Here is a 27,488-nt window from a genome sequence, read left to right as displayed (position 1 = left end):
GGTGAGAAAGGGTATCTTGATGTAGCTTAATTTGTAATTTTCTTAAGAGTGAAATTGAACATCTTTTAATATGTTTATGGACCATTTTTATGTCTTCTTGTAACTTGGATGTGTCTTTTATTATCCTTCTGTTGTCAAGATTTTGGACTTTTCCCCCTAAAATTTAAGAATTCTTTATATATTAAGGCTTACTAGCCCTTTATCTGTGACACGTATTACAAATGTTTTCTCCTTGGTTGTCATTTTCTTTCAACTTGCTTATAGAGATTTTTTTTCCCCCAATGTGCAAGTTTTTTAAATTATCATTTAGTTTAATTACCAGTTCTTTCTTCTGTTGAATTTGAGGTCTCTTTAGAAAACCTTTCTTAGATATAGAGCATTTTATCCATTTTTTTCTTTTAACACTTGTAAATACATTTTTCTTTTTAAAGCTCTGATTAGCACACTGGCCCTGAACTCCATGCAGAGCTGATTTATTCTTGTGTGCAGAATAAGATATGGATCAAATTTTATCTGTTTCCAAATGGCTACATAGTTATCCTAGTGCTATGTATTAAAAGCCCATCTTCACCACAATGATTTGTGATGCCACCTTTGTCATGTACTACATTCCTGTGTGTCCTTGGGCCTATTTCTAGCCTGTTTCCCTGTCTGTCCATCTGCTCACGGGTCAGTCCCCCACAGTTTAATTGCAGAGGCTTTAGAGCAGGGTTTAGTATCTGGTACATCCTCCTGTAGCAATTCTGTATCAGGGTTTTCATAGCTGTTCTCGTAGTTTGATTTTTTAATTAAAAATTATTGTTAAAAATTAACAGATTCATTTTTACAGTAATTTTAGGTTGATTAAAAAAATTAAGCAGAGAGTATAGAGTTTTCATATACCCCTTCTCCATCCACCCTTTTCACACACAATTTTCCTTATTATTAACATCTTTCATGAGTGTGGTACTTTTATTACAGTGATGAGCCACATTATGATACATTATTATTAACTAAAATCCATAGTTTACATTAGGGTTCACTCTTGGTATTGTACATTCTATGGGTTTCAACAAATGTATACTGAAATGTATCCACCATTACAGTATCATAGGAATAGTTTCACTGCCCTAAAAATCCTGTGTGTTCTGCCTGTTCATCCCCCCATTCCTTCCCCAAACCCCTGGCAAACCACTGATCTTTTTACTGTCTCTATAGTTTTGCCTTTTCCAGAATGTCACGTGGTTGGAATCATACACTATGTAACCTTTTCAGATTGGGTTCCTCCATGTGCAGTTTTATTTTTTCACATGAACTTTTTATGTCAGCTTATCTAACAAAAGCTTGGTTGTGTTTTTATGGGGATAATGTTAAATATTCAAATGAGAGAGAATTAACATCCTAATGATGCTGAATCCTTTCCAACAACAGGCCATCTCTTTTTTTTCTTTTCCTATTTGTTGAGTCCATTTTGAGTGTTATAAGTTTTCTTCACATGTGTGTTGCACATTTCCTGTTAAGTTGATTCCTGTTTTCTCTCTTCTGTCACCATTATAAATGTAGAGTATAGAGCATAGAATATATACTCTACCTCTTCTGATTGGTCACTCTGTGTATATGAAGGCTTGAACTTGAGAACTCACTGAGTGTTACAGGTCTGTGGAACAGCACAACGCAGGTGAGAGGGCTAGTTCCAGGCCAGCTTTACCCCAACTTACCAGGAGGCCTCAGACCCATGACGTATTTTCTCTACCCCTCACCCCAGTTTTCTCTCTTCCAAAATGAAGGGCTGGATACATGCGCACCATTTCCCAGAGTGAAATTCCAGCCAAAACTAAATTGTGGTTTGTGTTTTTACCTCTTTCCCTTACTTGTGATTGACAAATTGGATGTTTTTTCCCTGCTGCAGTGCAGAGCCAGGCTGCAAGTACCCAGGCTCCCTACGTGCCCTGGCCTTGTCAAACTAGACCTTTACGTAAATGGAAAATGTCTCTTGCCTGTCTACAGAAACCAGAAAGGGCAAGGGGACTAGCTTGCTTGTTCGTATATTTGTTCATCCATTCATCTAATTGTTTATTCACAAGTTACTGATTCTGTCAGGCGTTGGTGGGGTGCCTCCCATGTGCCATGCAAGGGGGGTGCAGGACTCTGGCCCTGAACGCAGTGCTTACAGCCCAGCATGGTCTCGAGCTATGATGAGAGCTTTGGGGCTGGTACTGCAGAAAGTTCTTTCGGACAGTGCTGGTTTAGAGTGCCTTTGCATCACCTGAGTTGAAATGTTGAGCAGGCAGATACAAGTCAGGCTCAGAATAGCAGTTGGGCTGGGTTCATATCTTGCTCTGCTATTTGACTGCTGGGTGTCCTTGGGAAAGTGACTTCACCTCTCTGAACCTCACTGCCCTCATCTATAGAACAGGCTAGACCATTCCATGCCTCAGGTGGTGCTTATTAAGTGTAGAGCCAAACTGTACGAGGCCACTGGCCTGAGCGAGGTGCTCAAGGGGTTCCATAGCTGTTATTCCTCCTGGGTTTGACCGTTGTAAGTGCTCTGATGTGTTTGCTTGAAAGCCAAACTGTCCTGTGAGAAGAGCTCAGGAGTGGCTTCTCTGCCCTCGTTCCACCGTTGACTCAGAGTATGACCTTGGGCAAGTCCTTTCCCCTCTCTGGGCCTCAGTTTTTCCACTGATGACCTGGGGGTTAGAGCAGGCCTTCTTTGAGGGCTGCCCATGTCCCGAATAGAGTAAGCAAGGACTGACAATGGACGTGTTAGTGTGAGAAGAAGGAACCAGAAGGAAGTCAGAATGCACCGGGTCCGCCAGTTCCATCCGTGGCATGTCCGAGTGGGTTCTGCCTTGTGAGAGCAAGGTTTACCAGAGAGGATTGTGTGATGAGCTCACCCAGACCCAGCCCTCACCCACAGCTTGCTTGTTCTAGGAACCTTCTGAGCATTGACCTTGACCTTTTTAAAAAAAATACAGACAAGGTTTACTGACTTCTGAACTGTTGGAAGAAACTAATGTTATCTCATTAAAACTGCATTGCTCACCAAAAAAAAAAAAAAAAAAAAGCAAGAAAGAAAACAAGCCCATTAAAGTTTTAAACCTGACATGGAAGAGTATTAAAGATTCATAATTGCAATAAAACTCTTCAGTAGAATTTGAATTTTCGTTGTGGTAATGCTACAGTCAGCGGGGTCCTCATTTGAAGCCGCAAAATCCATTTCAATAAAGTCTTGGGAAGGTGGTAAAGAAGGAGGCGCTGGCCCAGCAAGGCTCCCACCGGTGTGCACATCCAGAGAGGATGGATTCCTGCCTGCCAGCTCAGCACAGGGGTCGAGTGGTTGGCAGGTTTCTCCCCTGCCTCCCTCTGATGTGAGAGCTCAGCCCTGCTGCCATCCTTCCATGGGTTCTTTGGGCTCGTTTGTTCCTTGCAGCAGGCAAGAACAGAGCACCTACTGTGTGCATGGCAGAATGCCCGGGCCTGAGAGGTCATGTCAGAGGTGGAAGGATAGGCTGGTTTTTCCTCAAGGAGGAGCCAATACTGGTTCGAGCAGAGGTTTGGCAGCCTGGCAGAACGAAGGCCAAATCCCAGCTCTTGTCACTTCACTTGCTGGCCTCAGCCCCTCATCTGTAAGATGGGGATAAAAATATGTGCCTCGTGGGTGTGGCCATCACGTGTGAGTGTTGACAGGGAAGGTGGAAAGGCGGAGGGTATGGCTTTCAGAGACTCAGAGGAGGCAGAATTGCAGTATTTGGTTGGTGAGTGACCAAGCGTCACTTTAAGGGTAAACATGGTTTTCAAAAACGCAGCTAACATTTATTGAGGACTTACTGTATGCTGGATACTGTTTTATCTGCTTTGTATGTGTTCATTCAATAAATATTCATTGAGCACCTACCATGTGCCAGGTGCTGTTTTAGGTGCTGAGGATCCAGTGGAGAGGGTATTAACTCATTTAATCCTCAGACCTATGAGGTAGGCACTGATGCTTTTCCCATTTTCCAGAGAAGGTAACTGAGCCACAGAGAGGGCAGGGAAATTACCCGAGGTCACACAGCTGGGAAGTGGCAGAGCCTGGAATTAGATCCCGAGGGCAAGACCCCTGGGTCTGTGCTCAGTAACCACACGGCGAATGGCTTCTCATTTAGTTGGTGTACCACTCTTCACAGATGCTGGTCTTGTCCCGTTTTGAGGGAAGCAAGGCCTAGAGCGGTAACATTATTTTCCCCAAGTCTCTTAAGGAGTAAGAGGGGATCATTACCAAGGCCAGCTCACTCCTAAGCCTGCTGAGCTCTTTCCACTGCTCCAGGGGCCTCAGACCCAGGGGGAGTGAATTCCTGCTTCCTGGTGGTTGGCTGGCCAAGTTCAGGGGAAAATCAGTGTCCTGTCCTCGTTGAAGTCCCTTTGCTCTCTCCTCGGAGCATCCCGGACCCGAGCCTGTCACTCGATGGCTGTGGATGTTGGAGGAGTCTTTCCTCTGCCTTAAAATGAAGGGCACTCCCGCTCTCCACCCTCTGCTCCTTCATCACTGGTGATGAATAGGATGCCCGTGGTGACAAATAAAAGAAAGACTCCTTTATTTGTTCATCCTTCTACGTCCTCCCCACGGCGCCTGTCGGAAAGCTGAGCAAATATTAGACACTCAGTCACACTCTGCTCCTGTCTCTCCCTTCTCCAGGGGGTCGCGTCCTGACAGCTCTGGGCTGGTGGGTGTTTTCTTGGTTAATCAGCCTCAGGGTCTGGGCTTTGCTGTTGCCTTGCTCTGTGGTCCCTGACACGTCCCTGTGCTGCCTGTCTCCCCATATGTAGGGGACCTTGGGAGGCCTGACAGTAGCCACACTTTCCTTTTTCCTTTTTGCCTTAAATCTGCCCTCCCCCTCCCCCTCCCCCACCCGGGTTATCTAACTCAGAGCTGGCTACCGTGGGAAGGAGAGAGTAACATTTCAATGAATGAACACGGAGAGCTCTTAGGTATTTTTTGTGTGTGTGGGAGGGGGAGTGCTTTAGGAGAAGAGCCAGATGAAGACCTTTAAACACTCCACCTGGACTTCACGTTGCATAAACCAAAGGAAAAGGGGAAGTAACTGGAAGTGAGCATGGGAGAGTAGAGAGGAGGGGTCTCTGCAATCCCTTCCCGTTTACTAAATGCCTTCTGCGTGCCAGACACTGTGTGGGATAAAGGTGGCACAGGGTTGGGGGATAATAGGGCAGAGGCTGGGCTCCAATGCTGGCTCACCGTCCACGTGTGACCATGACCTTGAGCAAGTTGACATGTCAACCTGTCCCCGCCATTTGGAAGGGAAGTGAATGAAAATCTCTCGAAAGCCTCTCGAGTGTCAGGCTCTGTGCTGAGTGGTCCCACTTGCTTCTCAGAGACCTGGAAAAGGCGGGCAGTATCATGTGCCTTTTACAGACGAGGAGTGTACTTGAGTGGTGCAGGACCGCACAGCCCCTGTGTCATGGCTGCCTGGCTTCAGAACGACGGGCATCTTTCTGTTGGACCGTAGGGACTGGACTCCACAGCCTGCTGGCCTGGGGCTGCTGTGAGCAGCACGTGAGACGCTGGATTTATTTGACCGTGGCTTGTGAATTCTGAATGACAGTGAACGTGCAAACGCCTGTTCTGACAGGGCTCCCGGACCTCGGGAAGCTTTCCAACAAGTAGAGGGAATGAGAGAGAGAGCTGGACACAGAAATGGGAGTCACTCAGACCAACTCAGATGCTGCAGAGGGCTGCGTGGAGACAGCCCCGTCTAGAGCTTCGGTTTTAAAACAGGCTCTGAAGAAGAAGAAAAATAGGAGAGGATGGAAAGAGATGGGGAAGACGGGCTCACGTAACCCCCCATTAAGCTGGGGTTTCCAGAGTGTGACTCCTACTTCACACCTGTTCCCCAAGTGGATTGCACATGAACCCCACACTGACTCACAGATCGGGTAGGGATTCATTCAGCAGACGTTAGGGGGAAATGTGATTAGCACAGCAGACCTTTGATTTCATGGATGTTAATGTTTACGAGGAGGCTGCAGTAAACGTGTGCCGGTGACTCACAGCACTGCATGAATAACAGGTGCCTGGCTCAGGGAAGGGAGAGTAACTGAAGTTTGGAAACCATAGCACTAAATCGGTACACACCCCCCCAAGAACCATTGCCCCCAGAGGCTACTGACACCCCGACCTCAGTGTTGCCAGATTTAGCGAATAAAAATACAGGCCACCATTTAAATCTGAGTTCCAGCTGAAGAGCGAATACCTTTTTTAGTGTACATACGTCCCATGCAATATTTGGGCCATTCCCTGCTTCTCCAGCCTCGCTGTGAGGGGCCAGGTAGGTGCTTGTAGAATTGAGTTGCTTCCCCCAGGCCTGGACCTGTAGGGAGAGAGAGGCTTGCTCACGAAAGGATGCCCTCACTTATCTGGTCTCTCAGATGTTACTTCCTTTAATTAAACTGCTGGGATGAAATAAAGTGTGTGGAAAAGACTGAAATTGACTTCCTTAGCTTAACAAAAGCCAAAGCTATTGAGAGGGATACTTAAGGAAACAGAGCACTTCAGCAGATGAAAAGCTCCAGCTAGGATCTGTGGGGGGACAACCAGGGGCAGAGGGGAGAGGTAGAGCCGCTACTCAGGGAGACTGTGATGATGTGGGCCGAGGGGGCCGTCCTTGCCTTGAGAGCATCCCTCCGCCCTCCGTAATGCCCGAATGCCTGCCTGCGAAGCTCTCCTTTGACACAGCTCTGCTTCTCAGCATCGGGGAACACCAGCTGGGAGAGAGGCACAGTGGGAAGTGGCGAAATCCATACCTCCGGGCATAAGCACTTATTGAGCACTTGCTGTGTGCCAAGCCCCGAATCAGGTGTTGGGTTTCACCTCTAGCTCTTTACAAGGAAACCAGCTGGGGTTGCCTAAGTTCTCAGGGACCCCAGTTTCTCAACTAGGGAGCTCAAAGATGCAGAAAGAGAGAAAAAATTTGTTGATATTGCTGGTGGTGTTGGGAAACACATGCTGATGACTGTAGAGATTTTGGAGGGCAATCCTGGGCTAGGATTCCCCATTTTACACCAGAGGAAACTAAGGGACAAAAGCTCATTGGGGAATTTGCTTGAGCTCATGTGGCATGAAAGTAGCAGAGCCAGGATTTGGACCTGAATCTGATGGTCTTTGAAACCCTTAACCATAGTGTTACGCTGCCTCCTGGATTGTAAGGGTTGTTGAGGTTTTTAAGCCAGGAAGGACATCATGAAAGCAAAAAGTTGAAGAAACATGAATCGGGTGCTAGGTCTGAGGCCAGTTTAGAAGTTAATGCACGGAGGAGGATGCCAGCTCAGGAGCTCAGGTATGAGCAGGTGGGGACCCAGCTTAGGGGACCGATGGGAGAGGAGGAAGGTGAGACTTCCTGGAGAGTCTACTCAGGGAATAAAGGCAGAGTTTATGATGGGGGTGGGTGTTCAGAGTTGCATGCTGCAGGCAGGGCTAGGGAGGAATGGCAGGCTTTGGACATGCTGGATCTGAAGCCCGACAGCAGCCCAGTAGTAGAAAGCACTAGGGCCTTGGGACCTGACCTGGGTTTACACCCTAGCTGTCCTCTTCACTAGCTCTGTGACCACAAACTATTTACTTAACCTCTCTGAGCCTCTGTCTTCTCTCTGGTGAGATGCAGAGCAATGACACCTACTCGGCAGGATACTGAAGCTACTAAATAAGGAAAACTATGTAAAGGGACAGACAAGGTTCTTGACATACAGTCAGCATCTGGTTAAAAGTGGTTTGAAACTTGGGGCCCCAGGCTGGTGTCATGTGTTAGTCCCCACTGAGCTGCAGCAGAGATGGTCCTGGAGCTGGGAATGGAGGGACTGGTGTCTGACTCTTCATTCATTCGATGAATTTTTATTGCATTCCCACTGTGTGCCGGGCCTTGGGGACATAGCGTGGAGAGGCTGGTGGGAAAACCCAATTATAGCACAAAACGGAGCCCGCTGAGCACCCTGAGAGCAGGATGTGATCTGTCTGGCTGTGCGTGGTGCCCCAGCTCAGAGCCTGGCACGTAGTAGGTGTGCAGGAAATGTTGAATGGGGTTGTGGAGGCAAAGATGCAGTGGGCCTTCTCTGAGCACATCAACGCTGGTGCAGAGGAGGGTCGGAAAGTCTGAATTTGTAACCACTTTCTGTTCTGGAAACTCCCCAACAGCAGGTGAGGAGTTAAAGAAAAGATGAGAACCTGGGGACCAGGGTTTCAGTTCTCAGCCTCATCACCACATCTTATTCTCTTTTTCTTCCAAATTCCCAATTGGCTCACCTTTTCCAAATTCTGCTTTGAAAAACGCTGGAAAACGCCCCTGGGGGTGACCATGCGCCATCAGCAGGCTGGGACGGGGCGAGAAGGAAAAGCGGCCAGGAATAATTGGCATTATGGGGACTTCCCTGGTGGTCCAGCGGTTAAGACTCCACGCTCCCAATGCAGGGGGCCCGGGTTTGATCCCTGGTCAGGGAACTAGATCCCACATGCAACTAAGGAGCTGGTGAGCCGCAACTAAGGAGCCTGTGAGCCGCAACTAAGGAGCCTGCCTGCCACAACTAAAAGATCCCACACACGGCAGTGAAGATCCAGTGTGCTGCAATTAAGACCCGGCTCAGCCAAATAAATAAATAAATAAACACATATAAAAAATAAAAAATAATTGGCATTATGGGGCTGCCCTTCAAGGCCACGGTGGGCTTTGACCCTGGGCAGCCCCCTCTGGTCACCCATCGGTGAACAGAGGAAAAGCACTGAACCTCCGAGTTTAAACATGCTGCACGTCCTTCTGACATGCTCCAGGTCACACTGCAAGAGCTTCCCAGACAACCTCTTCTGGTTTTGTCACATACTTATGTTTATTGGAAGGCTAGTGTTTTCTCTCTGTTTTTTACTCCTTTCATTAAAAAATATGTTCTTACATTACAAAATAAAACTGCCTTCTTTTTTAAAATTTATTTATTTTAGGCTGCGTTGGGTCTTCGTTGCTGCGCGTGGGCTTCTCATTGCAGTGGCTTTTCTTGTTGCCGAGCACGGGCTCTAGGTGCGCGGGCTTCAGTAGTTGTGGCACGCGGGCTCAGTAGTCGTGGCACATGGGCTCAGTAGTTGTGGCTCGCAGGCTCTAGAGTGCAGCCTCAGTAGTTGTGGCGCACGGGCTTAGTTGCTTTGCGGCACGTGGGATCTTCCCAGACCAAGGGCTTGAACCCGTGTCCCCTGCATTGGCAGGCGGATTCTTAACCACTGCACCACCAGGGAAGCCCCCAAACCGCCTTCTTGTCATAAGAATCCAAGCAATATATTTATTCCTTTAACAGAAGGCTAGTTTTCTCATTTATTACTTTTTTCTTGAGTAACTTAAAATGATGTTTACACTTTAAGGTAATATAAGAATGCACGCTTGTAAAAATTTTACAAGCTTGTAAAAAAATTTACAACGCTTGTAAAAAAAAATTTTAACAGTGTAGAAGTGTAAAAGGAAAATAATGGAACTCTGCCTTCACACCTCATCCTACCCCCAATTCCACCCACCTCCAGGCCTCTGAAATGGCTTTTGTTTTCTAGATCAGGGGACCCTTGGGAATCTCATAGACACATCCCTCAAAGCCATTGCTAAGTTGAGGGGAGGTGGCCCTTTCCAGTGACAGGAACGTGAGTTGAAGATCAGGATTGGACAGTTGGTTCTACCATTGATTTGCTGTGTGACCCTCAGGAATTCACGTAACCTCTTTGAGCCTCCTGCTGTATGACCCGCATAGAGCCTCCTGCTGTATGACCTCAAGCACCCGCATAGACTCTCTGAGGCTCGGTGACCTCCTTGGTAGGCTACCCAGGAGGATTGGGATCGGGGCTCTGAAGCCCTGACGTTCGGTGTCCTGCAAACAGCCCAGGTGACTGTGTTGTGTTGTGGTCTTGGCAGGTTGGGGACCAGATTCTGGAGGTGAACGGGCAGAGCTTTCTCAACATCCTGCACGACGAAGCGGTCAGGTTGCTCAAGTCATCCCAGCACCTCATCCTGACGGTGAAGGATGTCGGGAGGCTGCCCCGTGCCCGAACCACCGTGGACAAGACCAAGTGGATTGCCAGTTCCCGGATCGGGGACACCGCCACGCACTCAACAGGGTGTGACTGCCCTGCTCTCTCGCTCTGAGCCCCAGGACCCCAGGGCCATTTCTGAAAGGCAGTAACAGCCCTTCCCACCTCTTCGCCATGCACCATGCCCTGACCTGTGAAGACTGCGCTGATTCCCAGAGCCTGTGGTCCCAGCCCCAGGGTCCCTTCCGTTTGCCAGGCAGGACCTCGGGCACATCCCTTCTCCCGTCCTGGCCTTGGTTTCCCTTGGAAAGCTGAGCCACAGGACCCGGCTCTCCCGGTCTTTATTTGCCCCCCAGCAAATCACATAACTTGCTTTTGGGCCCTCAGTTGCTTTGTCTGAGGAGTGGGAATCACAACCCCAGCCCCCGTCCCAGGTGTGTGGATGAGGGTCCCATGCGTCACTTGGGTGAAAGGGCCTTGGGAGTCACAAAGTGAGATACAGTTGCCAGGTGGCTGTGCAGCTGCTGGTAATGTAAAGTGTCACCTTTGGACTTCCATCAGAAGTCTCAGACTGGCTGGTGGCCCCCAAGCCAAACACACCCAGAGCATCTCTTTCTCCCTTCTTCCTCTCTTCCTTTCACCTGCACAGTATTATCATTTTAAAAAATTAGTTACCAACATTTAAAAGGTCATCTGGTTTCCCATGAAAAAAACTGGATTTCTGGCTGCTTCTTGAAAATCAGGGATCCTGGCAGCTTGAGCCCCGTTTTTTTGTGAAAATAGACGGGAACCAAGCTGCACCTGCGCGTTGCACTTCAGCACCTCCAGTTGACCTCATCCCCACCCTCCCTAACGTTGGCCTGACCCTGAGGCCACGAGGCAGTTGCCGTCTAGTCTCTCCTCTCCTTGTTACCTCCCTGGCCCCTGCAGGGTTGGAAACAACTCAGGATGCCACCTTGCATGCTTTTAGAAATGCCATCCACATGGTCGGTCAGGAGGACAGAAGCTGCCCGTCTGTCTAGGGGTTGATACTCCCTTGAGTGGCCCCGGCGAGTGCAGGCCAGAGTTCTCCCAAAGCTCTGCTCGTCCCGCAGCAAAGCAGCCGTTCCCTTCCCCGTGCCTGTTTGAACTGCTCAGACATGAGGCTGAACATGCTTGTCTTTCTTCATAGCTTTCCTGGGGATCTCACAGCAGAGGGGACCAGCAAGGTAGGCTGCTCTCTGTCTGGGTATCTTCAGCTTCTTCACAGCTCCCCATGCGGGGAGCTCTGGGCCTGGCAGGGTGGGCTGAGAGACTCACGGACACGATCTCATTTCATTTGGTCAGCCCGCTGACTGTCCATCCTCCATCCTACACACGTCTGTGAGTGCCACCGGGTTCTGGGTACCGCCCTGGACACCTGGGTTAACGGCACGAACGGAACAGATCAGGTCCCCACCCCAGTGGAGGTTATCCCCAGTGAAGGAGACACACATCAAAACAAAACAAAACTGCACATGTATCTAATCACAAAAGACTTTCAGTGCCATCCAGGAAAGGTGCTGCGTCTGATGAGAGAGAATGACGGAGACACCTAGTTTACATTGGGGGAGAGGCCAGAGGGAGAGGGCAAAGACTCTGCGAGGTAGTGACACGGTGTCTGGGCCGTAAACCGAACGAGAAGTGGAGGTTAGTGAGATCAAAGTCTGGGCAGGAGCAGGAGAGGGATGGCGTAGGCAGAGGGCACTGCATGTGCCAGAGCCCTGAGGCAGGTGCCACACTTGGCTTGTTGGTGGGACAGCCAGATCACACAGGACTCAGTGGGTCGTGTCAGAGATTTGCCTGCTAACCTAAAATGATAGGTTGCCTCTGAAGGGCTTAAACAGGGGAGCAAGGTGAGGAGATCTGTGTTTTTACGAGGTCCTCTCAGCAGCTCCGTGTAGGTGACAGAGAGAGGCAGAAAAGACAAGGAGGGAGACCGGATGGCGTCTTAGACACAGCTGACGGTGGCAGAGGCAGTGCCGGGAAGGGTGGAGTGTGTGGGTGCAGATCTGAGCTATGTTTTGGAAATAAAATTACTATTATCCCCATACCAAGAAAGATATTTCAACCTAGAGAGTAAAATGGGCACCAAAATAATACTGCTCGACTCTGAATGGTGACAAGGCTCTGATGAGATAACATGTAAACGTGCTACACGAGCCGTGAGAGCACTTTGCAACTGCACGAGGCCGCGTGCTCTGGGAACACAGCGGTAACATCTGCAGCTTTCCCACGCAGGCCGAGACCTCAGAGGGACCCACCCCATCCCTCGGCAGGGGGGTCGCTGGCTGGGCCTGGCCATTTGCCTCCAGAGCAGCTCCGAATTCCCAGGCCTCTGTCTTGCTGTCTTTCAGCTGGGGTTTTACAAGGGGCCGGCCGGCTCCCAGGTGACCCTGAGCAGCCTGGGGAACCAGACGCGGGTGCTGCTGGAGGCGCAGGCGCGGCACCTGCTGAGCGCGCGGGAGCGTGCCACCATGGCCTACTACCTGGAGGAGTACCGCGGCGGCAGCGTGTCCGTGGACGCCCTCGTCATGGCCCTGTTTGAGCTGCTCAACACCCATGCCAAGGTGACCCGCACCTCCTAGGGCAAGGCGGGGCTGGGGGCGCCTGGCTTCAGCTCTCAGGGTCTCCGCATCCTTCCCTGCCGCCCTCTGTCCCCCACTCCTCTCCTGAGAGCCCACAAAAAGTCAGGCCCAGACTGAACCCCAGGCGGAGGCTGGTGACCGAGACAGACCCTGCCCCGGGGGAGCCCGCAGACTCCTGGGGAAACTGTCAGTTAAGGTCCCCTGTGATTGGGGCCCTAATGCAGCGGCTTTCCATGCTGAGTGTACATTCAGAGTCGTCTGGGCTGCTCTTAAAGAGCGATGCTCGAGCCCCACCGCAGGCCGGCTGACCGCACACCTCTGTGGATGGGAGCCGGCCACCAGTAATTTTTACGAGTCCCCCAAGTGACTGTGCCGTGCTGCCCTCTTTGAGAACCCTGCTCTAGTGGAAGTCTGTCTGAGGTTCAAAAGCTGCACGGAGGAAGAAGTGATTAAATCCACTGGGAGGTTACATTTGGGAAGACTTAACAGAGGAAATACAGTTTGGAGAGGAGGGGGAAGGGACAGCCAGGGGCTTCCTGTTCAGGGACTTGCAGCCGTATGTGCAGGCTGAGATGCCGGGGAGGAAGTGGTGAGATGGAGGCAGGGGTCAGATGATGCTGGGCCCGGCCTCCAGGCGAAGGTGCTTGGACTTTTCTCCTAGGACAGTGGGGAGCCCCGAGGGTGAAGGAGGGGAGGCCAGTGGCCAGGTTTGCATGCGGGTCATTTGGGGTGGCAGGGGGCCGTCCCACCTGCTGGTGGAGCTCCCCACTGAGTGCCCGCCTTGTCCCTGCCTCCAGTTCTTGCTCCTGTCTGAGGTGAGAGGTACCATCTCCCCGCAAGACCTGGACCGCTTCGACCACCTGGTGCTGAGGCGGGAGATCGAGTCAATGAAGGCACGGCAGCCCCCCAGCCCTGTGGCCGGGGACACCTACTCCATGGTCTCCTGCAGCGACACAGGCTCGTCCACGGGCAGCCACGGCACCTCCACCACTGTCAGCTCAGCCAGGGTGAGCTGCCCCTGCCCCGTCCCCGGATGCTGGCCAGCAGGGGCGTTAAGATAACGGCTTTGGAGTGAGACCCCTCCAGGTTCGAATCCCGGCACTGGGCGTCTGTGCTGGGATTCGAGCCCTTGCCAGCTCTTGCCTTTCCGAGCCTGTCTTTTCACCTGTGAAAACCTCCTAATGGTTGGGGGCCTGCTGCATGCCAGCAGGTGAACAAGGCAGCTGTGGCCCTGCCTCAGGCGCCCAGAGTCTGGGGGATAGGGTGCAGGCTGGGGGAGAAAGGTGAAAAACACAGGTCATGAGACAAATAGAAAAAATAATGCCAATTCATGCGAGGATGCCACGAGAGACCACACAGCGCATTCGTGGTCGTGGTCGTGACTGGGATCTTCCCTGAGACACACCCTCCTGATTCTCTGGAGCCCCGAAGCCCAGCCTGACTTTTTCCCAGACTCGCCAGCCCCTAGAAAAGCATCTGGTCCATCTCATGGTGTCACTCTGCCCCCAACATGCTCAGAGGCAGATTAACCCCGGGAGGCCTTTGTAAGGAAAGGGCAGAGGAAATGCCTTATTATCCATCGTGGGGAACAGCCAGTTATTAAGGTCCGTGCCTTCGGGAGAGCCGGAGCTGGAGGTCAGGAGAGCCGGCTTGGCCCCATCCTCTCCTTTCCCGTCTGTCGGTCATTCAGCACCTCTCTGCTGCGGAAAGGGAGTGGGGAAGTCGAGTTCCTTAAACACCGTTACTCCCAGACACTGAACTGGGAGCTCTTACGGGTGGAATCTCTGTTAGACTGTGTTCGTTGTCCTGTTGGGGGAGCAGGAGGTCTGAGAGTGCAGTGACGTCCACCTGCTGACACAGGTGGTAAGTGGGCACAGGTGAGCTTGCAGCCACCAGGAGACAGCCCTGGAGCATGTGCGCCTTTCCCTTGGGGACTCCAGCTCCCAATATAGCTTTTTTTTTTTTTTTTTTTGCTCTGGGGATCTGAGTTTCTGGGGAAACTTCTACTCCTCTACCTCCTATCCCTACCATCCCAAGCCACCTTCATCCCCCAAGAGTCCTCGTCCTTCCTGGGGCGACCAGGAAGCTGCCACATATTCCTCCTGGCTCTGGACGCAGCTGCAGTGAGGCGATGTCATGCTTCAGGATGAGCAGATCACTTCTGGGGCAGGGAGGAGGCTGCCTCCTGCCTGGGGCTGCATGTTTGGCTCTGATGTAGCACACAGGTGATGAGCTGGTTTCAGGCTGCGGGGGCCCTGGCCCGAGGGTTTATTTCTCTCTGGGTCCAACTCCACAGAGATTGGCGAGATGATGTCCATGTGTTGGCTTCACATCAGTCACTGCTCTAAAACTTGGAGGATTGCCGACTCTAATTCTGGGATGGTCCCTTTAGAATCAGGGATGAGAAATCCAGTGGGTGGGATGGGGTGTGTTCTAACCTGGGAGGCAAGAGGTTTAGGTTAAATCACCTGAGGCCCTGGGTGGCCCTGGCCACGGCAGCCCGAGGCCCTGATGGCAGGCCAGGCTGCAGCACTAAGACGCCTCAGGGTAACTATTATACCCAGGAAGGGCTCTGGGCAGGGGTCCCGGCCCCAGCTCAGCACTGGCCTCCCATGACCCTGTCCCAGCCCGAGGGTCTCTCCTGCACCTGGGGAGCGCTGACCCTGGCCATCTGAGCCCCAGCTGTGGCAGTTGACCCTGCCCTGCCGGAGAGACCCTCTCTGTGGATTGGAGCACCCTGGGAAAGGCAGACTTCAGAAAGGCCACGGGATGATTTTGAGCAGGGAGTTCATGGGACAGACGGAAGGGGTCTCCCAGCTTCTGAAGTGGGAATAACCATGAGTCTGAGACCCACTGGATAGCTTGGGCATGTCAGATCAGGGCTAACCAAGACCAGGGCGAGCCCTTGGAGGTGGGTGCTAAGAGAACATCGTACAGGCAGGAGAGGCAACGTGGAAAGGCTGCCTCCATCCGCAGTGGCTCCATCTCCCTCCTCGCGTTGGGGCAGCCGTGCTGCTTTCCGCAGCTGGTTGGGAGGAGTAAAGGATGAGTAACATCCCAGACGTGCTGCCCACAGCCCGAGGGCAGAGGAAACCTCTGTTCTTCCTGACCCGTCCCAGCCTGGCCGGAAAAACCACCCTGTATCCGGGGCCTTGCAGGCACTTGGTGGCTTCTGGAAAGCACTGGGCCGAGGACCTGCCACTGCCCCTCCAAACTTCATCCCCCCTGGGTGCTCTCCACACGCACAGCCCAGGGCTCCAGTTTGCAGACGCTGAGCTTCTCTGCCACCACGGGGCCTGGGCCTCCCTGAAATCTGGGTCTTCTCTGATCGAGGCTTCTGAACAGGGTCCTCCTTCAGCTCTGCCTTTCAGTTGCAGGTGTGACCTTGGACAAGTCACTTCCCTTTGCTTAGCCTCAGTTTTCCCATCTGCCAAGTGGGAATAATGACCCTAGCCTCAACTGCTGGAGAGCCCCAGGATTGCCTCCAGGGGCATGACCATCTCCTGAAGGCCCTTTTTAAGGACACGTGTCATTTCTGCAGAGCAGTGAGGAACCCCTGGTTTCCTTCAAGGAGGCAGTTAGAACGAGGCCATGCTGATTGTAGCAGTGGGGTTTCCTCACCCCTTCTTTATTCTTGCCCACAGCATCCCAAGTAAAGAAAAAAGGGACTTGGAGAATCCCTTTGTTTATTTTGCCTTTGTGGGGGGGGGAGGGGTGTTTGGGAAGGGGGTTTGCTGTGCCCACTCCATCCCTAATATTTATTTGATGTATTTTTCTTTTTGCCTTTTGCCCACCCTTCCTCCCCAGGAGCGGCTGCTGTGGCTTATAGACCTGATGGAGGTACCGTCCTTCCTGCCAAGTGGGGCTGTGGGAGTGCCTTAGCTGGGGCAGAGGCAGGGGGCTGTGGTCCTTCCCCCCACGTCCTTACACCCGCACCCAGCCCTGGTGGGGAGCTGGGCTTCTTCGGGGTTCTCACTCTCTCCTGTTTGCCAGTTCATCAGGTTTTTCAGGCTCTGGAGTGAGAATACCCTCTGTTCAAATCCAGCTCTGCCACTTCCTTGCTGTGTGACCTCAAGAAGTAGTTTCACCTCTCTGAGCTCAGTTTTATAAAATGAGGATGATAATTTCTGTGCCATGGAGCTGTTGAGAGACCTCTCGGCCTTCACATATGCCACACAATCTGTCTGTCTGGAGTGTTCTCCTTCCCACGTCACATGGCCTGGCTAGCTCCTGTGTGTGCTTCAGCCCTTAGCTCACATGCCACCTCTTCCAAGCAGACTTCCCTGATCCTCTCAAGGAGGGTGACTTTGAGCCTCTGGCTCCTTCAGCCCCTTGGGCTTCTTGCTGTTATGGCTCTTGTGTCATTATATTCCAATAATTTGTACAAGACTGGCTGGTTACCCGCCTTGACTGTGGGCTGCTTGAGGGCAACAGCTGTGTCTGGAGTTACCATCAAATCCCTAGTGCTCAGCATAGAGCCTGGTCCATATTAATAATTTGAGCCTTTATAATATTGGCTGGCATTTGTCAAGCATCTCCAGGACACTATGATAATGCTTTCCAACTGTATCTTCCTTGACCCGCCCCGTGACTAGGTGTGGCAAGTACTGCTATGATCCTCATTTTACGGAGAAGAAAACTGAGGCTTAGAGAGAAGTGACTTGTTCAAGATTGCTCAGCTAGTGAACAGTGGAATGTGGATTCAAACCCAGGCCTGCTTACCTCTGAGCTGGTGCTGTTAACACTGCAGTCTGGTTGTGATTCTTCCCTGAAGCAGCTCACCAGATGCTTGCTAGGCATTATCTATCTATCTATCTATCTATCTATCTATCTATCTATCTATCATCTCCTCTCTCCCTCTTTCTCTTCCTTCTGTTACCAAATATCAATTGAGTGATTGCTATGTGCTATATCCAGTTCTAGGTGCTGGGAATACAGTGGTGAAAGAACTACAAAGAAATTCTTTCCATTATGGAATTTAGGGTAGAGCAGGAATGACAGACTAAACCGCATAAATAACTGAAATGCACGGTATGTTACGTGGTAAAAAGTGCTAAGGAGAAAAATGAAACAGGAAAGGGGACTTGGGGAGGGGGCGGCATGGTCAGGAAGTGACGCCTGCGTAAGATCTGAAAAAGGTGAGGAAGATGGTCCTGCCCACAGCTGGGGAAGAGTGTTTCCAGCAGAGGGAACAGCGAATGTAAAGGCCCTAAGGTGGGAGCAGGTCTGGAGTGTCTGAGCAAAGTCCGGAAGCCATGAGGCTGGAGCAGTCAGCAAGGGGAAGGGCAGTGATGGATTATGTGCTGAGGACTTTGACTTCGCGTCTGAGTGAGATGGGAGCCGTTGGCAGGTTAGAGCAGGGGCTGCCATGATCTGACTTAGTTCACCAGGATGCCGCTGATTGTTGAGAACAGACGGGGATGGGTTTGAACCAAGAACAGGTTCATTCCCAGGAAGGGCCTGGGGAGGTCGTGCAGCCTGAGCTGCTAAGAGACGTGATGACGGGCTCTGCAGGTGCCAGCTCTTCCTGCTGCCTGGTCAGCCCTGGCCGCAGTGTCTCCTGGGAACACCCTCCCTCCACACCCACAGCAGGTCTCAGACTGGACACCGCATGCTGCCTGCATGCGGAGCCAAGGACAGAAACCTCCTCCTGGAAGCCCCTCTATGCAGGAATGCAGGGCACCAGGCCCATCCGGGGAGTCAGGAGCCCACACCCTTCCTCCTCTCTGCGCCCACCACGCAGTGCACCCTCAGGAAAGCCCCTCACTCACCGTCAGCCTCAGTCTCCCCATCTGTACGATGCAGGCAGACCCCCAAGTCTCCTCCAACTCTGAGAGTCCTCTTGTCAGGAGATTCTGGAAAATATTCCAGGGGAGGCACGGCAAGGAATGGCAGCCCTGTGTTCCCACCGCTTATCTGTGTATTTGAACAAGGGCTGCATCATTCCTCCTGAGAGAGAGCTTAAAATAATATTAATTCATTTGCTGCTAAGTGCCAGGCACTGGTCTGCAACACCACCATGTATTAGTGAGCTTTTGCTGCAGGGATGCTGAGTAACAAACATGCCCCACAATCTGGATGGACAACAACCAAAAACATTTCTTGCTCATGGCCAAAATCCCTTCCCTCGTGGAGCACGCGTGCTTTTCACATCTCCATTAAAATGTCCGCCATGTTGCTTTAACCTCTGCCTGAGTGTCTTCCCCAGGACACAGGGGAAGCTGGTGGGGTCAGACAGGGACCTCATTTTTCTCCTGTCTGTGTCCCCACTGCCAGCCCAGGGCTTGGCACAGAGCAGAGTTCAAGGAAATGTGAAGCAGAAACCGAAATGAAACCTCATTCCCTGGCCACCCAGGATCATCTTCTAACGTTCCAGTCTCCTGAACAGTTACCTCCCACATCGTAGGAAAATGTCCTCTGCTCTGGCGTTCAGACGGGCAGGCGGGCGGGCGGCTGGCTCTCGTGACCCACATGCCGCAGACGGATGCCCCACCTGGAGCCGGTTCCCATTTAACCCCAATTCCCTGGATCGCGCTGCACGGTTATCAATCCCAGGCTAAACGTGGCTCATTCTGCAGCCATTTTCCCTCAAACCAGACACAATCGATCAAAGGAAATCAGATGCAGCCTTCCCCCTTCAACAAATTGTGTTTATTTTCCATTTGTCTAATAGAGAGTCAGCCCTGGGAATTTTTGGCTGCCTCCAAACGGTATCATTCCCCTCCCATAAAGATGTCGGCCAGGAGAGCTGCGTGAAAGAAGAAAGGCCTGCCCGACATTTCTTGAATTCCTCATCTGGTGTGAGCAGGCCTGTGGGGGAGGGGCTTAAGTGCACAGGCTCTGGAATCCCACACACCAGGGCTGGCTCTCCCCACTAGTAACCGTGTCACCTTGGGCAGGCGATTAAGCTTTGGGAGCCTCGGTTTCTGCATCTGTACAGTGGGCTGGTAAGGCCGCCCGTCTACAGGTTGTTGTGGAGATTGAGAGTAGGGGTGGACTTACAGGTGTGGACTATATAGGAGCCGATTCTGTTGGCACTCTAAAGGCTGGCAAAGGGCACTGCAGAGGAAAAGGGGCTGAAAGGCCAAAGCCAGCCTTGTACCCATGGAGCAGATGCTATTGAGGTCGGGGTGGCAGTGGAACTTGCCCTGGCCTTACCCACAGCCCTCTTCCTCCTGGATTTGAGAGGTTCTGCACTCTAGGCCTCTCATGTACCTGGAAAGGGGCTCCCCAGGCTTGCTAAAGGGTGCTGGAGGTGGGGCCCCTGCCTCTAAAGGCCGTTGCCGTCTCCCCTGCAGTAAGGTGAGAAGGGGGTGCAGGGCGTGGCTGTCAGCACTTGGCAGTGTCAGCCTCCTCCCCATGGCCTCCTTGCCTTCCCTCTTCATCCGGGGCCAAAGGAGGGCGGAGGCGCTCAGGCCTGTGTCAGACGCCTACAGCTGCAGAGACCCCTGACTGTCAAGGCAGCTCTTTCCAGAAACAGGGAGCAAATGATGAGAGGTACACATCCCACCTGCTGCATGTGCCTCTGGTCCAGCCCGGGTGAGTTTAGGAGTCCTCTTCTGGGCAAGTTCTTCCCTAGCGGGGGAGCAGGAAGGAGCCCATCTATTTACTCAGTCATTCTGCCGCTCCTTGTTTATGTGGCAAGCATTCGCTCAGCACCTCCCGCATGCAGGCTCTGAGCGGGGCACTGGTAGCCGGGAACAAGAGACAACAGCGCCCACCCTCACGAAGCTTAGCAAGGGCAGTGAGGACGGCAGCCTCGAATCAAATCATCTCCATAATTCACACTTTGATAAGTGGGTCGGAGGGTGGTGCGAGAGCATAGAACCATAGTTTCACCGGAGGCATTAGTGACCCTCAGGGTGGCTGCAGCTTCGCCTCAGCCGGTGTCTGAAATAAGGACCATTCCTCCCAGTGCTTTGAGGAGCATTCTCCTCCCTGTGTGGGGACTTGCGAGTGCTGGAAGCTGTTTCCACCAAATAGAACCAAGTCCATGGAGGTCAGAGCCTGCTGGAACATGACCAGCCCCTGCTCCCCTCAGAGCCCAGGTTTGCCCGGCTATAACCTAGGAGAGCTGGACTAAACACTGACGTAGGACCGTTGGGTGGGGGGGCTTCACCTTTTCTGTGCCGCGGACCCTTCTGGCAAGCTGGCAAAGCCCTGGGACCCGTTCTCAGGATAACAGTTTTAAATGTTTAAAACTAAAACTCACAGATTACAAAGGAAACAGATGATGAAATGCCTTTTTCAAATATGGAAACAAATGGTAAAACGTGTGCTTCTTTCACGCCCAGTAACAAGGTCTGACAGCAGGTCGGTAACAGCTGTAATTGTCAGGCCGTGATGAGCATAAATGGGACTTCGCAGCCTCCGCCACGTGCTACGAAAGATCCGTGACTGTGTCACAGGCGCTGCTGATTCTGCTGGGCTGTGTTGCCTCCGTTCATAAGGGAAGGAGATGCTACATTTCGGTTAGAGGTTAATGAAAATAAAAGATGCAGGGTTCTCCCCCAGCCAGGTTCACCGGCTTCTGCCTCCTTCCTGGAGCCCTGCTTTCCAGTGCCTGTCCTACGGGCTCTTCTGTCCCTGACCTGGAGATTCTGGGTCACCCTCTCTGTCCACTGAATGACGTCCTCTTCCTAAGACCATTGGGAGGGAGATGCATGGAGGCAGAAGGAAGCACGGGCTGTGCTGGGACAAGGCAGTCACACCTGCCTCTCGGGAGGGCTCTGTGCACCATCTTCCCGGGGGCTTTTCTGCTTCTGTGGTTTGGTGGCCAAACGTAGCAGGAGTGGACAAGCTGCTAAAAGGCCCAGTGCCAGTTCCCATGGCCTCAGCCTCGCCAGCGGGTGCAGGTTCCAGCCCTCTGTGTTGAGGATTGTTTCTCTCGCTGTCCTATCCTTTGCCCTCCCCTCCAGCTTCCAGACTTCCACCCAAGCCCCGGCTCGGAGCGGCTGGGACAGCATGATCTGTCTCCACCAGCACGGCCATCACCCCAGGGTCTGGCCACTTGATCCTTTTGGACCCCCAGACCTGTCGCCTTCACTCTGGGCAGCCCCCTGCCCCCCAGGAACACCAGGACTTTCTGGCTCTACCGGCTGCGACAGGCTCCTCTTCCCCAGCGCTGGAGAGGGTACCGCCTCTTGCTGTTCTCTCAAGTTCCCTTCCTCTTTCTCCCCTTGCTCTCCTCTTCTTGGTCTTTTCTCCCCAGGCTTCTCCCTTCTCTTTTTCCCTCTTATTCTCACTCCCTCTCTAGTTTCTGTCTCTCCCGCTGTGCTCTTCCTCTCAGCAGCCTCCACTGCCGACCTTCCAGAAGCCTTTATGACTCTGCCTCAGTTTGCCCATTGACAGAAAGGGGAGGGCACTCCCAGCCTCAGGCCACTGGTGCATTCTGGGGTGGAGGTGGGGGGAGCCTGTAGTCCAGACATCAGAGTAAAGAAGCAAGAAGAATGAAGAGCTGAAAACAGCACCTTTATGTAAGAGCCCTCCCATTGTAATGAGAGGGTGGGGGCAGAGGAACCCCGGAACTGGGCTGTAGAGAGGGGAGGGGAGAGAGGGGAGAGGAGAGAAGGGAGAGAAAGAGGGGAGGGAGGGCCTCATTTTGCTGAGGTGGCACCCGGGCCACGCACGGGCCTCCCTTTCCAGGATCACGAGTCCATGTGGCAGAGGCAAGCACAGGTGATTGCCCCTTATGATTTCATTTCATTTTCTCCCCACAGTTCCCTCAAACCAGACCCTGGGGTATCTGAGCCCTGACTGGGCAAACTCAGATGAAAAGGAGTTCTCTTTGAAAGGAAGGGGATTTTCTGAACCGCCACAGATTTGAGGAGGAAGGAGACGGGGGAGCAAGGGCAGCAGGTCTTGAGGGCATCCTGGCTCTCATGGGAAGTAGTCTGGATAACAGACTCAGACCTTGAATAGGGTTCAGCTTCCTGCTCCGTCCTTGCTGTGTGACCTTGGGCAGGTGGCCTCCCCTCTCTGAGCCTCAGTCACCTCAGCTGTAGAATTGATGAAGGGTCCCACCCGGCAGGATTAATTGAGCCACCAGGTTTACACCCTTAGCTAGTCTCTGGCCTCAGTGGGTGCGGGAGGAGGGCAGCCCAAGCAGCTGGGGCTGAGGGGAGCGGGGAGGAGGCCAGGACGCACGGGCTCCTTCGTGAGCTCCGACCTTGATCCTCCGCTCGAAGGCTGTTCCAGAAGCGTTTCTGCTGACGCATCCCCCGGGTTCTTAGCCTGCTGTCTGCAGCTATTTCAGATGCACAAGGAACATGGCTCGGGGACTCGGGGCTCCTGAGCGTCTGGATTCAGCAGATGGAGTCTGGCAGGGCTGGGCTCCAGCCCGTCTGCCGTTTGCTCCACTTCAGGCCTTCCTCCCAGGGCCGGATGTCTGTCCCTGATCCACCCTCACCCTCCCACCTCTCCATCCCTCCTTCCATCTTGGCTCCAGGATGCTGCTAACAGCAGGGAATGACTGAGGCCAGGGGCCAGCGATGGCTGCTTTCTCTCGTTTCAGAGAGGGTCCTCCTGGGGCCCTTTGACGGGCTTTGGGGTCACCCTGACATGGGTTAGAAAACTGATCTGCTGTAGAATGGCCCTGTGGCCTTGGACAAGTCACTGCCTTCTCTGAGCTTAAGTGTAAAAGACGTGAGCGGGGACAGTCGGAGTGCCTGCCTTGCAGGGTCGTTGGGAGAATCAATGAGATCACGTAAGGAAAACATCCAGCAGGGGTCTGGCCTGCAGTAGGCCCTCCACAGTTTGGAGTTCTCCGATGTCCTTCTCTCTGAGAGAAAGTCACGCCCTCCCTGTAGCGCTCGGCAAAACATGCCTGAGTTGCCAGGATCGGGACCCTTCCTTGCCCCTTCCCATGGGCCCTATTACAACACCAGCCCCATCAGTGATCCCGAACGAGAGTTTGTGGGCAGCTCCTTCATGCCTGGCCCTCTGCTGGGTGTTGGGGACACAGTGGCCTGCTCACCTTCTACCCCCATGAGCTTTCCTCATAAGTCAAGGCTGCCTGATCAATGCTTGTTGATCAACTAAATGACTATTCAAAGCTCCTGATGTGCCAGAACAGGACAGAATCCCATGGCTTCTGTCCAACCGTGGGCTGCCGTGTAAGCCCCCAGGGAGCCTACAAGGTGAATTTGGGGGCAGGTGGCAGTGGCTACATTTGAGGTGATGGGAGCCCCTCTTGTCTTTGGTGTAGGCACCTTCCAGGTCCATGACCCCCTTGGGGCCTCCTGCTGAGGCCAAGGCAGTAACTGCCGAGTCTTGGGAAGTCACTGCACGTAACCTGCCTCGCCATTCACCTTCATCCTAGGTGGTCTGTGTCGCCCAGCTGGACCGTTTCCTGGGAGCACTGGACTCATTACGCTTTTGGAGGAGGGGGGCGGTATGTGAAAGGATTACTGTTTCTTTCCATCGGAGTGCTGACATGGGCCAGGGCACGTCGTGTAGCCATTTGGTTCCCAGGGCAGATTTGCAAGATTCCAGGCTTCTGATAAGCTCCCCTCTCATACTGCGCCAGGCTCTGTTCTGAGCATCTCTCAGGTGTTAATGCGTCAACTCCATGAGGGAGGGACTGCCGTTTACCCATGTTAAAGATGAGGAAACTGAGGCACAGAGCAGTTCGGTGGTTTGCCCAGCGTCACTCACCTGTGAGTAGCAGAGCTGGGTGCGACCTCCGAAAAGCCAGAACCACTAATCAGTGTGTGAAAGGGCAGCCTCCCCTCCTCAAGGATCCCCCCATCCTTGCATCACCAAAGCTGTCGGGGCGTCTTCCCGTGAGGTGGTGCGCGGGAGACAGTGCTGGAGAGAGCGGGAGAGGTCAGGAAGCTGAGGTTTGCACGTAAGCCTCAGCTTTGTTGATAAAACAAGGCAGTTGTCCTGGCCTGACGTTGCCCCAGAGGCTTCACAGGACCAGATGAGGAGCCCTGGGTGAGAAAGGCTCAGGGCCGGGTGGGCGGGGCATCTTGTAGGTTGGTGGATTCCCATGGCTGACCACGTGCCCTGTGCCCACCCAGAATGTTCAAGGCTTCAGTAGGCTCATTTGAGATGGGGGTCAGTGTGGAGTGACTTGGTAGCCTCTGCCCTAGGGGTATGGGGTCAGGGGGCTCCTCCCACCCACCTGCTGCCTTCACCCTCATTCAAGCCACCGTTACTGCTCTCCGTGACCTACCGTAACCACCTTGCTCAATTCTTTGCCTGCTCGGGCCTCCTCCCTGTGACAGCCAGGGTCACTGATTAATTCATTCACCCACTGATTGATTCGCGGATTAATTAATTTGCTTAGTAAATATTTACCAAGCAGCCACTATCCTGAACACTGAGGATAGAGTAGGGACTAGGTAGTCACAAGTCCTGCCTTTGAGGAGTTATCCTAGGGGGGAGACAAACATAAGCAAATCAATAGTATCCGATCAGGTGGTGATAAATCTTACACAGAAAAACGAAGCAGGGTCAAGGGTTAGACAGAGGTGGTATGGGGGGGTTGGAGAGGGGCGCTGTTTGAAAACAGGGCTGGCCAGGGAAGGCCTCACTAAGGTCAGAACTAAATAAAGTGAGAAGGTGAGCCAGGAGTGTAGTGCAGGCAGAGCAGTGAGTGCAAAGGCCCTGAGGCAGGAACCATCCCATCCTGTTGGAAGAGTAGCAAGAAAGGGCACAGTGAAGGCAGAGTTTGGAATTTCCTCTGCGTAAAATGGAAAGACCCTGGAGGGATTATGTGCTGGGGAGAGACACTGTCTGATTTACCTTTCAAGATTACATCCTGGCTGCTGGGTGAAGAATAGTGATCAGTGCAAAGGAGGAAAATAAAGCAGGGCAGGGGTGGGGGTTGTGATTTTAGTGGGGGTTGTCAGCGTGGACCTTTTTGAGGAGGTGATATTTGAGTAAGGTCTTGAAGGAGGTGAGCAAACAGATCACGCCTTGTGGGTAGTCCTGGGGAAGCATGTTCCAGACAGAAGGAACAGCCAGTGTAAAATGTAAAGGCCCTGACATGCCTGCATGGCTCTAGCGTGGCTGGAGAGGAAGTGAGCAAAGGGGATCTTCTTAGGAGGCAAACCTGACCACATCTCCATGGTGACCCACTGCCCTCAGGCTTAGGTCTAAGCAGCTCTTAACTCACGTGGAACCACCCGAAGATTCTCGAGCATCCTCTATCCTTCCTGCTTAATGCACACCCCTCCCTCTGAAACACCCATCATTCCTTCCTTTGCCCAGCTTTAAGCCGTGCTCGCTCCTTCAGGAAGCCTTCCCGGATGACCCTCCTCACCCTGTGCATTCTCCTCCTTGCTTATTTGTGTCCCCTCCACTCTCTCTAAGCTATTGAAGGCAGGGGCGGTGTCTCACGTCCTCTGTGTCCCCAGGCCCTCGGTCTGGAGCACTGAGACTGCTCAGTATCGGTCGCTGAACTTGAGAGTTGAGCCGGGTGATGGTCGTGGAGGCTCCTTGCCATCCTGGGCCCGGTGAGGTGGAGAGAAGTGGCTCTGCTGAGGCCTCAGGAGCCCAGCTTAGAGAGGAGCACTGCTGGGCGTCCCGGGGTAGCTGGAGATGGAAGCTCAGTGTCACCTGAGGGAGCGTTAGGCTTCCGGTGAGGCAGGAAAGGAAGAAATGAGCATCTTTGCAAAAATAAGCTCCATTGAAACCATAACCCTCTCGCCCTTCCCCCACAGCACAAAACCATTAAAAGAGAGAGAGACTTTCCCCATCCGCCTCTCATCTGCATCTTGCCACTTTCACACCTCCCTGGGATCCTGACGGGAGCAGTGGAGAGAGAACCCTTGGGTTTTGGAGGCGTTGAGAGTGTTGAGCACAGGCTGAGCTACAGGAAATCCCAGTCGAGGCCAGAGCCACACCACAGCATCCGCACGTAGTTCAGGAGAGGCCTGGACAGCCTCCAAGAAACAGACATCCTTGAAATTGATTTTCAAATGAAATCGACATTAATTTTAATGTGTAAAGTAAATTCCCAGGGAGTGGGGCAGGTCAGGAGGAACTTAAACCACAGCACAAAGGTGTCTCAGGGCACGTAGGTTTGGTGTCCTAGAGAGCAAAGTGGTTTTTCCCTCTCAGTTTGTATTTGCTCACATGGCTTTCTTCTCTGTTCTAGAACACTCTGGACCTGGAGGAGACTGGGGAGGCCGTCCAGGGCAATATGAACACCCTCTCAGACGTTTCCCTGGTAAGACCCTCTCTGGCCCTTTCATTGTGTTTTGCCCTCCCGGGTGTGCCTGAGACCCTGGGGGCTGGCTCCCTGGTGAGAGCCACAGGGAGGAGACAGAGGCCCTCAGCTGCGAGCTCTCAGCTAGTTCTGGGGGTTTTAGGCAGGGTTGTCAGGCTGTTTGACTATTTGCCGAGTTGGTGTTAACTTTTGATGTGTTATCTGAACGTTGTCATAGCAAGTACTGAAGCATGAAGTGTGTGGCGAGAGCTCCTCAAGGAGGCCCTGTGATTGCACTGGAAAAGGGAGTTCAACGTGACCTCATGCCCACACGCGCGCATCAGCCGTCTGGGTAGCGTTGCCTTGTGATCTGACCCACATAACTCTTGGATGTCCTGGGCTTTGGAGCCAGACTGCCTGGGCTCAAATCCCACCCTCTGCCACTGACTGTGTGACTTTGGGCAAGTTTCTTAACTTCTCTGTGCCTCGGTTTTCCCATCTGTAAAAATGGGGGTAATAATAGTGTACTGCCCCATAAGTTTGTGGCAAGGAGTAAATTAATTAAACTAAGTAAAGAATTTGGAACAGTGCCCACAAGGCCATCAGAGCTGTGCCAGTTTTGGATGCTGGCATAGGGAGGGGGGCATAGTGATGACAGGATCTGCCACTCACCAAGCACCTGCCGGGTCACAGGCCCCTT

General features: G+C 52.7%; 1 protein-coding gene across 4 annotated transcripts in view; it reads left to right on the top strand.

Annotated features, from left to right (window-relative positions):
- Positions 1-27,488, top strand: part of WHRN (whirlin) — an 88,577-nt gene that overhangs the window by 56,121 nt on the left and 4,968 nt on the right. For 2 of the 4 annotated variants that reach the window (XM_073806469.1, XM_033858452.2), the window contains exons 4-9: positions 9,909-10,111; positions 11,196-11,232; positions 12,400-12,612; positions 13,428-13,637; positions 16,438-16,470; positions 26,738-26,809. In XM_073806469.1, coding sequence (XP_073662570.1) covers positions 9,909-10,111; positions 11,196-11,232; positions 12,400-12,612; positions 13,428-13,637; positions 16,438-16,470; positions 26,738-26,809 — 768 coding nt within the window. The remainder of the gene's footprint in view (positions 1-9,908; positions 10,112-11,195; positions 11,233-12,399; positions 12,613-13,427; positions 13,638-16,437; positions 16,471-26,737; positions 26,810-27,488) is intronic. The other 2 variants (XM_033858454.2, XM_033858453.2) reach the window with 1 other exon arrangement.

Source organism: Tursiops truncatus, chromosome 6 (assembly GCF_011762595.2).
Source record: "Tursiops truncatus isolate mTurTru1 chromosome 6, mTurTru1.mat.Y, whole genome shotgun sequence".
Taxonomy (NCBI): Eukaryota; Metazoa; Chordata; class Mammalia; order Artiodactyla; family Delphinidae; genus Tursiops; species Tursiops truncatus.
Note: the sequence above shows the minus strand (reverse complement) of the source record. Positions and strands in the feature narration are given on the sequence as shown.